The following is a 13,220-nucleotide window of genomic DNA, read 5'->3' on the forward strand; positions in this document are numbered from 1 at the left end:
GTTTTGAGTTATTGAAAGAACTTTTTTTTTTTTTTGGCCAACAAGTGAAGGAACTTGAATGCACCAATCATCACCAATGGTATGTCCAGTCCAAATTTATTGTTTGACCGAGTAAACCACCATCCCCAATGAATATTATGCTGTCTCCGCTCCAAAATTTAATCTTTCCTTGGCAACGGTAACAATCAACTTTGGAGCTGTTTAAAATTGTTTTTATTTTATTGTTTTGAGAATTGATATTCTGTAAAATATATTTTGAGAATAAAATAATAATAAAATAATTTTTTTTTATTTTCTTTATTCTCCAGAATAATAATCACAGAACACTTAAAAGTTATTTTTATTTTTTTGTTCTCCAGAATAATATTTTGCTTTTTTGTTCTCCAAAATACTTTTTAAAAACACGTTACCAAACGAATTTTTTTGTTCTTTTGTTCTGGGTAACAGAAAACTGTTTTCAGAACAGGTTTCCAACAGACCCTTCATCTCTCCCGTATATTATATATATTACTTGATGTGTATTTTTTAGTTCTACTTATAAATTACTTTTAATATTCTTACTGAAATAAAAAAATTAAAATTTATTAAGTTTATTTAAAAGTTTAATAAAGCTTTTAACTTTACTCCATTTAAGATATATTCTTGTTCTTGAATATAATATTTTAAATTTTAATTCAAGAGTTAAATTGATTAATTTAAAAGTTTAATGAGTTAATCATAGAGTGTAGATTGCCATTTGGGTCTATTAGATTCTATAAAAGTTTAAAATATGGTTCAGGGAGTTATTAGATCATTTTAGCCCAAATTAATAGGTTTAAGTGAAATTGCCTGCTTTGGAGTATCTACCTTAATGAATGGTGATTTACACCTTGTCAAATAAGATGAAATTTTAAATTTCAAGTCTGTAGTTCATAAATACAAATAGAAATAATTTTTGAGGGTTTGTGTGATAGAAGAAAGGAGATTTCTGTTAGGGCTTTATTTTAAAAGTCTCTAAAAGTGATTTGAAATTTAAAAATCATTGGTTATTTATAGAAAATTATTGGGAGTGATTTTCAAAGACGTTCATGAAAACTTCCCTTAACCAAAGTTGATCCTTAGCTTTCAAGGCTAATTTAATTAATGTAGTGCTTGTTTTTTCTTCAATTTTCAAGGTTTGATTAGCAAAAGAGCCGAAGGTTTTTCATGGTTTCAGGCGTCAGCATCCATTGCCATAAATGCAATTAAACTGGCATAGTCCATGTTTATTCAGCTACTGTAAGAATTTACGAAAGAGGAGAGTCCTGACACAAACTAACCCCTTTGTACATCAATATTAAAATTAAAAAAAAAAACGAATGGCATCATCAGCCATTGTCAAAGTAGCCATCACCAACAAGATAGCTAATGATATGAATTGATACTTATTCATGTAATCATAGAATGGGAAATCAACAGCGAGGTTTCTTCGTTGGCACATGAAACACTATTTCTCGTTCATTTTGAGGCTGCAAAGGCCTGGCATTGCGCTCTGCGTGCTGCCATAATTCAATCAAAAACATTAATTAGTGATTACATATATAGTACTTCAACTTCAATACATAATACACTAATTTCATGAGATCAACCTAATTAAAATACTTACATCGTGCACTGCCTCTCTCAGCAACTTCACTTGCTCCCTCGAAATTGTTCTTATCTGATCACGCAACAATCCATTCGTAATTTCAAAATTGCATCAAATTCAAATTGTGCATGCGTTTGATAGATTAAATTGCTTCTATTATGCATTTCTCTTATTTTTATAATATAATCAGGCTTCTTTCCGTTGACATTTTATTAACACATCATCTGATTTGCTCTTACTTTCCGCCAATAAAATTATTATTTGAAGTAATCAACTCCCAGTACAAAATATTTTATACTCTCCATTATTGTATATAATCAATGAAAACAACCTAATAATAAAATTGAATTTAAAGTCAATTATTTGTGTGAATAAGCAAACTGAAAGGTGGAATACCTTATGGTTGATGATCCAAACGACACCTTCAGTGCAGGGAGGAACAGTGAGAGAGCCCATATATCTGTAGTAGCTTCTGCCTTTCAGCCTTATTTCGGAAGGGTGAATCTCTCCTATCTCCTCTTCCTCTATCTCATCCACCATTTCCCTTATGTATTTTTCCAACTGTATCCACACAATCAGTTTATATTTATTTATTATTACACCTTCAGAGAACAACAAAATGATAGTTATCTTTAAACAATAGGAGTTACCTTGGACAGGAACGGATCGGGGCGACCAATCTTGTACAGAAGTCCAACAACCACAACCTCTTCTGGGGTTGAGTTGGTATGATGAACCATGTGAAGCTCCAGGTCATACCTGCAACAACATTATTCAAACAAACAAAACTCTCAATTTCATGAATATATAGAAATTCTCAACCCTCCTAAAGATATGAGCTTGTTGCAGAAAGAGAAGACAGAGACCTCCTGCCGTTGATGGTATGCTCGGAAGGTGAGTGCCAGTGGGCTTGTTGCAGAAAGAAATCAGAGCCATTGATGCATATGGAGCCTGCATCTCCTTCCCATTTCACCTGCACACATATATCGACTCACCCGATTCAGCGCGCGAGATGAAACCCAAAATCACATTCCGCGCAAGAGTGAGATGAATCAGAATGACGTGCCTGAATATCATGGCCTCTGTTCTTGAGCGTAGCATTGTGAGGCTTGTAAGTGTTTTGATGAGCCCTAATCCGGGGATCACTCTCACTCTGCGAGCCGACAAATCAATAGGAGATTGCGATTCTCCGTGCTTGCAAGCAGCCCATTCCTTTTTCAGGTCCCCCCAGTGCTGGGGTCCCTTCTCGCTCCCCTTCATGTAGTCGAACTCTCTCTCATCCTCTGCACAACACACACACTAATTAATCATCACAAGAACAACTCACATAACCCAAACGCCCAAATATTCTGCATACCAACTTCCTGGGCTCTGCTCAACATTGAATGTGCCGAGATGATGATCAGGCCTAATATCAATGTCGTGAGCCTGCTCTGGGACTTCATGCTTCAGGGTTGAAAGAGGATCTACAATCCTGGTTTATATATAGCGACGATGATCTGAGATGCGAGCGCAAGATTAGGAAGGGGGGAGAGACACTTGATTCCAGGGTCGTTCACCTCCCAAGTCAGCACCTTTTCCTTTGTTTTAAATCTCAAATAACCTATGCTCGTCCTTTTTTATTTGGCCCTTATTAGTTGCGATGCAAGTGTGAATTGAGTCGCCTCTGGTGCAGTGGTGCTGACAGGGACACGGGATCGTCTTGGTCCAACGAAGACTACGCACAGTGACACGGACAGCCTGTCTGTCTTTTGCACATCTTATTCCTAGACACCAATCGAAAACGAGTAAACGACAGTATCGGAGCTGGTGACTTACCTTTCCATTTATTACTTGTCATTTTGAATAACGTGAGAAACTTGCACTGATCAGTGAATGAACAAATACAAGAACAAGAAAAGACACCTATAAACTTTCATCAACTTCTACCTCGCCTCTCCGTTTATCTCCCTCGCTTCCGCGCGTCAGAGAGTACAAATGTGGACTGTGTGTTTATATATGTTATGCTTTATTAATATTACTCTGCATTTTATGCTAAATCGGTGCCGAAAGAAAGAAAGAAAGACGGGCTAATATAATTCCTACCGTTATTTCATGACCATTTCAAAAAGGAGAGTAGAAAAATTTAGAAGGTTGTTCATCCAAATCCAAGAAAGCATGATCTTTATCATTTTGAGGATATAATTTATTACTCCCTCCCATTTAAAAATGCCTCAAATCTCACCCCAATAAAATAATTACTTATTTTTAAATTACTATTATCTTTTTTTATATTCACCCTTATTTAATATTCTTTGGTCTTATTTATAAGTCACTTTCAGCATGTTTCATTTGAATTAAAAAAATTTTAAATCTTATTAACTTTGTCTTAAATTTTAATAAGTTTTTACCTTTACCCTTAATAAATATTCTTAAATTTAATCACTATTATTTTATTTAAAATATTTAACAGAGACAAAAAATATAAAGAGGAACATTAAAAATTAACAAATACCCTATAAATATGATTAAATTTTTTCTTCTCTCCCTATCCTATAAATAGGACCAAAGAAGCAAATTATTTTACTATAAAATAATTTATTTATTAGGAGTATTTTTGAAAAAAAGAATCATATCTTAAAATACTAAAAATGCTCTACATTTTTTATCAGAGGGAGTACTCTTGTCCCAAATTGCACTACACTTTTGGGGAGATTCGATATTCTAAAATATAAAACATTTTGACAAAATTAAGATTTTATTAATGATATTTTTTAATATTAACCTTCACATATATTCTTTTTTTTAATATTTATTTACAAATAGAGTATTAAATGGAGGAAATTTTTAAAATTTTGTATTTTTTATTTTAAAAAAATAAGATTGTAAAACATATTTAATGATATTTATTAGTATATGTAATTTTATCTAAAAATGTTTTATAATTTGAGGAGGAGAAAGTAATATTTTTATTAATTTTGAGCTTTCTCCTTGACAGATTGGGCGTTTTTTTTTCTTTAACCTAATGCCATCGCAGAAGACGACACCGAGAATCGTATCTACCCTCCCAACAACCACTTACCGCGTATGGCTGATTGAAGTCTGAATTCAGCTCGTTTTGCATTCCAAAAGGGTTTTAATTAACCACGGGAAAATAATTTCAAATTAGAACAAACATCTGTTCCATGTGACCTAATATAATACTAATACTAATTACAGCTTGGTTGACAAGAAAAGGGAACATGGAGTTTTTCTTTCTTATACGGGTTTGGTAAGTGCGAATTTTCTAATCGTCACACTAACGTTCAACACGATTTTCAACATTAGCCGTTTTAACTCGTGCAACGTAAGTGATAAAATCGAGTCGGATCATATGATCAATGATCCGTTTTCTTTTCCCTGAGCATCCTAGCAAGCCGACTCAATTTTGAGGTGCATGATTTTCTAGATATTTGGGTCCGAAAAAAGACGAAGGTGGTGGAACCCCACACGCCTCCTCCAAGCATCCGACCCACCTGGCTAGGAATTATTGGGAAAGAGGGAGGCAAATGTAACATAAAGTATTATATAGCTACAAATTCTGATCATGAACCATGGTGGTGGGTATAGGTGTTTGTATGACTATTATCATTTTGTTAGTACAGGTGTCATGCTTTAATTCTTTGTCTATAACTATTACACCAGGGAAGCTGAATCTTAATATTGACATGACACCAGATGGACGGGCAGATACGAGACATAGCATCGGAGTTGTATCATGGTTCTGTCATCAAGACGCAGGGAAAATATCAGAATGTTATATTTCCAAAGATTTTTAATCAAACAAATACCAAGCTGATGCCGATCTGGGAGTCCAGTGTTGGAGGTTAAAATAGGTGATGTTTTGGTAAAGTGCATACAAGCAGTAGTATCTGGATTGTCGAAAGAGAGAGGAGATAAGTGAAGCAGCACTAACAAAATGAATAACAGTACCCGCTAATCCACCTAACAATGCAATGCGGCAGATCTGCACTTGAGATATTTCCGGCCATCACCACTTCTATAAATAGAGTCGAGGGTAAATTTTGCTTTGGGCATCACCAAGCTTGAAAATAAAACCATGGAATCGAAGGTCAAGGTGGTGACAGTGACGCTACTGCTAGTGACGAGGGGGGAGTTTGGGTGGGGGATATCAAGAGGAGGATGATGATGATGAGGAATGAGGCTGAATCAGCATCAGATTCAGCAGAAAAGAAATAGGCAGTGAAAGCGTCGAGAGTGATGAAGATATAAATAATCACCATGGTATTCCCAGAGACGACTGGAACAAGGGGCATTATCAACCTGCTCGCCGATCACCTTAGGCTTACTAAATTTGTACTATCAATTTTGTTAGGACTTGCTAGAGACTAGAGCGCGATATTGCACTGTAGATAGTCTTTTCCTGCCCCTCGTAATTGTGTTTTGCCTGTTCATGCTGCTACAACTTTTTATCCATATGGCCATATCGTCTTTAGAGGTCTTCCAACCTATCATCGATAACAATATAAAATACAACAAATGGAGGAAGCCATTCTAGTGCTATTGTATTTCATTACTGGTGCTAGATGAAATATAAACTAAACCTATCAGTAAAATATAAACTATTGTATTTCATTACTAGTGCCAGAAGAAAATCAGACAAATTCTGGGTTTCTTTCTTTCTTTCTTTCTTATTAGAATTTCGGCACTTCGACCCTAGACTTGGTTGTGCCAAAAAAAAAAAGACCCTAGACTTGGATGGAATTTAGTTTCGTCCACTAGAAATTATGCCATGGGCATCTCGCGAGCACATAAATTAGCATCAGGTGCTTCGTCATCCACTAACTCGCGTGATGCCGCATCAACGCGGGAACAAGCAGCTCAGCTTCCATTGGAACAAACATGGCGTCCTTTCTTGCCTGAAAAAATTAGTCACACAAATGAAGTACCCAAAAATTGGAAGGGAGAAAAACCCTCCCATTTAGATCATTGCTCGTGTTCAATATGCCATTTTGGGGAAGTGAGTTTCAGCCCAGCATCCCCACAAAACACCATGCCTTGATGTTGCAAGCAAGATGCCTTAGGCGGAGGAAAAAAGCCCAGCTTTATGCTATAAGATGCTGAGAACAAGGTTCGAATTCAGTGTCCAGAGAATATGAAAGGGAAAAAAATTCCATATTTCTCTTTGCAAGGGTAAAAAACACAAGAAAGCATTTCACATAAGATTCTTAATCTGCAGCAATGCATTTAAGTTACATTTACCACGGCTCTTTTCCAACTTGTTAATTATCCAAAAGAGATAAAATGAGAACGTAGAAGCAGCAGAAAAGAGACAAAAATGTTTTTTTTATTTTTTTTTTTAATTTTTTGGGAAGGTGGGGGGAAAGAGGGAAAGAAGGAAATTAATAATCAATCGTATTCGTACCAACCGAAGTGAAGAGGAGCAAAATTACTTCCTAACTTGTTTCGTATATCCAGTCACTCCCAGTTGCTGAGGTGATGATGCGAGGTCAGGCTAAGCTGTAACCATGTGATTCCCTCTCCCTGCAGCCGCATCAGCCAGTCTCTTCCAATTCAATTCTCTCTGCTCTTCCATCGATTTGGCCTTCGCCTCTTTCTCTGCATATTGCCTCTGGCACTCTTCAAACAATTCGGCATCCATTTCCGTGAACATTTTCCGTACGTTCACAGTCAACCCATGAATCGCCTGGTTCCAATGACTCTGAATATTTTTCTCCAGTGCTTCATATATTATAGGGAATATCACAGCCCGGTTTTGGGCTATCAAGCTAACAATATGCTCATTATTCCATAAAAACAGGGCTCGTTCTGCAACCTGCATCACAAGCGAAGCTTAGCATTGATTTCTAAGGGGAGCATTCGGAAATACTATAGTTGCCAATACCCCAACCAATCGGTCCAGTTCTAACTTCAAATAGATTCACGGCCATCAAGATAAATCCAATACATCAGGATCTTTAAACCAATAAAATTTGACACACATAAACAAGTCACACTCCCACAGAACCAAGTCTGAGGTATCTCCTCTTCTACAGGAGCTCCCCGCCTCCACCTTACAGCGACTGAAACCATATTGGTGAGGGGGAGATGACAAAATCAGTCACACAGAACCCAATCTGAGTCTGAGGTATAAATCCTCTTCTATAGGAGCTCCACCTTACAGCGACTGAAACCATATTGGTGAGGGGGTTGACACGGCCAAGGATTAAATAAAAATTTCCCCAACAATCTCCAAGCAGTGAGGAAAACCATCCATCACTCATATTTTCACCCCATTTTGTTGGGTTTAATTCAAGATCAAACCTAATAACGTGCTAAAGCTCTTGAAACATTCATTAATAGACCGAAACCAGATTTGGTGAAGGTGAAAACACAGGAAGGAGTTTTTTTTTTTCCCCAACTTGAAAAAAACTTCTGCCCTTCAGAATCTTGAAAAAATGCATTTTATTTTTGCCAGGAGGACAACACACACACACACACACACACACGCCACACACACACACACACAAACAGAAAACTGTATTTACAGTGGCAATCAAACAAGAAAAAATGATTTCAATATACTGCTATTAAAAGAACATAAGCTTGATGCAAACACAGTTGATTGTAATTGCCAGAACCTGATTATTCAACTAGAATTTCTGGCCTAAAAAAACAAAGAAAAGTTATTCTACTAGAATAATATATAAGTTAAGGAAAATATAATTTTAGATCCCTGCACTTTACTCGAGTTTTACTATAGGTCCTTGCACCTTTTTTTGATGTTTTAGGTTTCTACACTTTTGTTTTTTGGCATTTAGAGATCTAGAACGCCGAAAAACAAAAGTGCAACTATCTAGAACATCAGGGGAAAAAAAAGTGCAGCGACTTATAGCAAAACTCGAGTAGAGTGTAAAGATCAAAATTATGTTTTCCATTAGTTAACACAAGGATTCACCACACTTCAAACCTGTAAAAAATCAAGCCAATTGCAATGCAGTAGGAGCTACTTTATCTCTTGCTCAAAAGGATATTGGTAGAAATTTGGCCTATTCTACTACGTCAGAATTCATTATAGAGGTTGAACACACACCCCCCCCCCCTGATTTAAGAAATAATTTGCATTGTGCTATCAACTGCCTGAAAGAAAGGTTAAGTCTGACACTTTAAGAGAGCCGTGCAACCCAAATGCTGGATCCTGGAAAAGCCAGAAAGCCCTGGATAGTTTCTTTAGGATTCTGATTTTGTGACCTGATTGGTGTTATAAATATTTTGCTAAACCAGCATGTGAATTCTGGTATTACAAAAGCTCAAGAATTTCCAGGCAAGATTCACTATCAGCAAAACCCATTACAACTCTCAAATTTTCTGTCAATGCAATTCAATGCTTATTTGGCTTAGATATTTCACCCCTTGAAGCAAATAAGGGATTAAATAAATTTGAAAAGGCTAAATTTTTACACTGGAAAAGACGCCAAATAACTGCTTTTAAACCAAAAATTACTTTGGGCTTTATTTTAATAGTTAAAAAAACCCCTGCAAGAACTTGATCTGTTTCACTAGCATTTGGCTTCCAGTTTCCACAAGTGTTGTAGTCTCATTCTGGTGGACTCCATTGGTAGTATAATTAACTGCAGTGCCAGGCTTCAACAACGTTGGAGCCTCAATGAAATTCTTTGTTGACCAGCAGCAAAAATGTGGAGAACTTTTCAGATTAGAACTACCATAAAAAAGAAGCATGTAATTTAAAAATCATTACTTTAAAGAGTGACGAATCATATTGTAAAATGATGACAAGACCATCTACAATTACTATTAATAGATTTCTGCAAGGAAATCAATTAAGTAGTTTGCAGATACACATATTAACAAAATCAAGCAAGAAAGGCAATATAGATAACCTCTTGCCCCAAGTCATATATACTTTCCCTCACCCTTGTGAAATCTCAGATTTTTTATGAGAATAAATTAGATCAAATCCCTTCGATTTGTCCCATAATCATTTTGTTATGTGTAATTTGAGCTGTAATATATAACTCCCAAACAATTCAGCCTTGGGGGGGGGAATTTATGGAGAACTGACTTAGTTAGTCCACCTCCTTCATATTTAAATGTAGTTAGCATAGTGCATCTGATAGGAACCTTTGAAAGAGTGATACCCCAAAAGCTAGCCCCCGATGTTGGAGAGGCTAAAGTCCCCATAATCCCCAGATCAAGTCTCATACTTACCATTTAAAACTCAAGTCCATACCTAGCAATGGATCCTAGTAGAGCCCTGCCATTCATAATGATCACAATGGGTTCACTCTAGACATTTCACTTGTCATCTTGATGGTCATAACCACTTGATAGCCTCCTTAGTTTCTAGCATGTGAAAAATGAGCTCCAACTCCATTCCTATTGATAGAACCTTTATCAGAGTCATACTTTGAAAGCTAGCTCATGAGCTTGAAGAGCCGAAAGTCTATAAAATCCCATACTTCCAATGTTGAGCTCCAGACTCATCTTGCAATGGATCCTAAGACATCTTTCTCACGCAAAGAGTACTTATCTTACATTCTTACTAGCAAAAAGGAAAAATAATACAAATCTAAAGGTAAAATACCATAAATTTATAAGAGGCATATTATCACTTTTAGTTATGAAATAGAGGGTTAGGGGTTCAAAAAGGAAAGAGGGTTGATGTAGGCCAGCTAAACTACAATTTTTTCATTAAAACCTCCCTAACTGGAAAGCAGATATTCATGTCAAGGTACTAAAGTGCACCCTTTTCAGGATCGATAAATTTGGCAATCTAACTTCTTGTCCAGAGAAATGTCTTGTCATGCACATTAATTATATCACCATTCAGTTCCTAATTTATTGGCATTCGTAGAATATTAAATACACCCTTATGAGGATTGATAAAATTCAGAGAAGATTATGCAGGCAAATAAATTCCCTCAGCGGTTATTATTAAAATTACAATCCAATAATCTAAGACATCAACCATATTTTTGTTTCCCTTTTCATTGCAGGGAGGTTATCTAAAATTTAAAAGGCAAATAACATTCGCAACTCAACAAGTAACAATAAACCCAAAGCTAGCTTGAAAAGGGAATATAGACGTTGAATTTTGTATAGCCTCCCTGCATGCAATATAAGTTCAACAGACATCATGAATATCCCTCTTTAATAGATACCAGTATCATAAGATAGCTATTGCTTTTCCTATCAAACAAAACATTGATAGATGCATAGCATAAAAAATAACAAAAAACAAAGAAGCAAGACTTTACACAAAACACTAGAAGCCGTTCAACCAGCATCGTAATTAAGAACCATTGCCATTAATCCGAATCAATACCATTATACAACATGATTTACCACAAACCTGAATGTGAGGACTGTTGAGACAGCGGCCAATCTGTCTGAAAAGGGGCACCATGCAGCGTTGAAATTCCGCACCCTGTGTAGCTTCCAGCACTTCCTCCAGTTCTCCAAGGAAGAGAACTTCCTTCTGGCAATTGGTCAGCGGCCAATACTTTAATAGGCCCCTAATAACTGTATCTGCCAGCTTGAAATCCTTTTCAACAAACTGAGTGATACAATATGACAACTGCTGATGATAGATAGCAACGGGCTTAGGTTTATGTAGAGGAATAAGGGCTCGAACAAGAAACAACTTGTGCTCCTCTTTCATTGGCAGTGCAAAGCCATTGATTATACTGCCGAGAATCTCAAGAAGCTCTCCGACACCGCTATGCCTCTCAGTCTCATATATAAACCGGTAAAAAATGTTATTAATTGCCTTCCTAATAAATGGTCTATGAACCATGAATTTTCCGTATATACGATGTAGGATGGTTTTCAGATATTCTCGCTCCCGATGGTCCTCAGAGTCAAACAAATCAAGTAATTTCAACACAAAAGAATGATCAATGTATCGCTTGGCAACCTTGGTGTCGGTATCCGACGACACCACATATCTCAGAAGCAGCTCGTACACAAGCTGCAGGTGGGGCCATGCTGGTTCCAAGCAAGGTTCCTCCTCTTCTGGGTCGTTAACCTCTTGCCCTGTATTTTCATGCGAAGCCGGAGGCAAGCACCGGAATATATTTACCGATATCATTCTAATCATTTCTTCCTGACAATTTTCCGTGATCTTCCCTGACCCGGATTGTATAAAGTCAACCAACTCCATTAGCGCCTGTCGCTTGATTTCCTTCTCTCGAACTGACTTCAAGTTGTCCGAGAAATCCAAGACGTAACAACAAACCTGCAACTTCCGAAGGAACAAATTCTGCCTCTCCGTAGCGGGCACATCCCGGAACGAGGGGAGGGGTTCCATGGCACCTGAAGGCGGAGGCCCGCCCAACGTAAGGCCTGACGCGCCGGTACCAACTTTGGTGACGCCCACGTTGGCAGGCGCCGCATTGCGGTTCCCAGGGGTGCCGTTTCCATAAAGCGGTGTGTCATTGGGATCAGACTTAGAGGGCTTTTTGCCCCCACCCTTCATGATTTTCTTGAACATTTTCGAAATGCAACAAACCCTAACCCTATATTCCCTAGCTCATGAACAAATTCAGAATGCAGCTCATGATTGGATTCCGAGCGTGTACAGCGAAAACATCAAACGCAGGAAAAGATAACCGTGCCACGTTTGCAATCCACGAATAATTTTCTTCCCCCAGTTTTCGAATCAAGACACAAAGGCACGCGGATCTGTAAGTGGGAGGTGGAACAAAGTAAATTTGTGAGGGTGTTCCCAAGTGCTCCAAAATTGACAAACAATGGATCAAGTCAGCAAATAAGCCATGTCGCATCACCGGAATGGTGGCCCGATGATCGGTCGGAGAGGCGTTCTGGCGATCAACCAGTCGAAGATAGAACAGGCGGCAGATACAGAGGGAGAGACGTTGAAAGTGGCGAAAGTGGGGAGATAATTAAGGAAGATAGAGAATTAGAGAGGAAAATATGACGATGGATGATGATTATCCATTACAATTTTACAAGCACGCTTTTTTAAAATGGTAAATCGGTTTATCTTTGCATTATTTTCAGTTTATTTGTTATTTCCCCGTCCTTCTCCCGTGCTTCCTCATACTCACCATGAAATAACTAAAATTGCGAAAATCATTTGAAAAAAGGAAAAAGCAAAGAGTAGATAGGGAAAAGCACGAAGAGTACAAGTGGAGCTAGTGTGTGGAATACGTGGGTTATAAAAGAAGAACGAGGAATGAGATGGTCCCACGTGGCACACGAAAGTAATATGTTCACGGTTCACCTGATGGATTTGGTAACAGTCTTCTGTCAGGATTCGGGAACGCGATCGGCTTGCTCCTTCGTCGTCATCGGCTTAACTGCCAGATATTTTTTCGGTCTCTTTTTTCTGTGGCCGGAGTTAAATTGCCAGTCATTTTGTTGCCGCGAAGCTATGAAAATTGAAAAGCGGACTCCCTTAATTAATTACGCCAGTGACCTTTTTTGTTAACACGTGAGTTTCTGGGTAATGGTACAGATATTTCTTAAAAAAAAGGGCCAATAGTGGTGTTGTTTTGTTTGTTGGCAAAAACAAAAAAACAAATGTAATTGTTATAAATATTATGATATAATTGTGAGTGTTCATAATTTTTTAAGAGTTATCTTTTGACAT

At 37.4% G+C, this 13,220-nt stretch overlaps 2 protein-coding genes across 5 annotated transcripts; both read right to left on the reverse strand.

The window, feature by feature from the left end:
- Nucleotides 1-1,220: 1,220 nt before the first annotated feature.
- Nucleotides 1,221-3,710, reverse strand: LOC129307168 (alpha carbonic anhydrase 7-like). Its single transcript, XM_054948050.1, is given in 8 exon segments — nucleotides 1,221-1,517; nucleotides 1,625-1,678; nucleotides 2,003-2,167; nucleotides 2,257-2,365; nucleotides 2,473-2,579; nucleotides 2,673-2,725; nucleotides 2,728-2,889; nucleotides 2,964-3,710. Coding segments are annotated over 8 exon segments (825 nt in total). The 5' UTR covers nucleotides 3,052-3,710; the 3' UTR covers nucleotides 1,221-1,430.
- Nucleotides 3,711-6,125: 2,415 nt separating this feature from the next.
- On the reverse strand, nucleotides 6,126-12,712 carry LOC129306186 (serine/threonine protein phosphatase 2A 57 kDa regulatory subunit B' beta isoform-like). 4 transcript variants are annotated; one of them, XR_008592168.1, is made up of 3 exons: nucleotides 10,959-12,710; nucleotides 7,011-7,421; nucleotides 6,126-6,504 (listed from the first exon to the last, which is right to left on the reverse strand). XR_008592168.1 is itself a non-coding variant. In XM_054946633.1 (2 exons), the coding sequence occupies exons 1-2, from the start codon at nucleotides 12,096-12,098 to the stop codon at nucleotides 6,427-6,429; spliced, it is 1,218 nt and encodes a 405-aa protein (XP_054802608.1). In that variant the 5' UTR covers nucleotides 12,099-12,712; the 3' UTR covers nucleotides 6,126-6,426. The 4 variants fall into 4 exon arrangements, 2 of the variants coding, with proteins under 2 accessions (XP_054802608.1, XP_054802607.1); XR_008592170.1 differs by lacking the exon at nucleotides 6,126-6,504 and adding an exon at nucleotides 9,837-9,982 and having other exon boundaries at nucleotides 7,284-7,421; nucleotides 10,959-12,711; XM_054946633.1 differs by lacking the exon at nucleotides 7,011-7,421 and having other exon boundaries at nucleotides 10,959-12,712.
- Nucleotides 12,713-13,220: the final 508 nt, after the last annotated feature.

Source organism: Prosopis cineraria, unplaced genomic scaffold (assembly GCF_029017545.1).
Source record: "Prosopis cineraria cultivar Desert tree isolate PC_DT_omini unplaced genomic scaffold, ASM2901754v1 PC3, whole genome shotgun sequence".
Taxonomy (NCBI): Eukaryota; Viridiplantae; Streptophyta; class Magnoliopsida; order Fabales; family Fabaceae; genus Prosopis; species Prosopis cineraria.

Bases quoted from the DNA above. Each gene is read 5' to 3' on its own strand.
- LOC129306186 (XM_054946632.1), bottom strand. From the start codon at position 12,098: ATGTTCAAGAAAATCATGAAGGGTGGGGGCAAAAAGCCCTCTAAGTCT. The intron at 7,422-10,958 runs GTTTGTGGTAAA...CTTGTGATGCAG, and splicing joins TCAACAGTCCTCACATTCAG to GTTGCAGAACGAGCCCTGTT.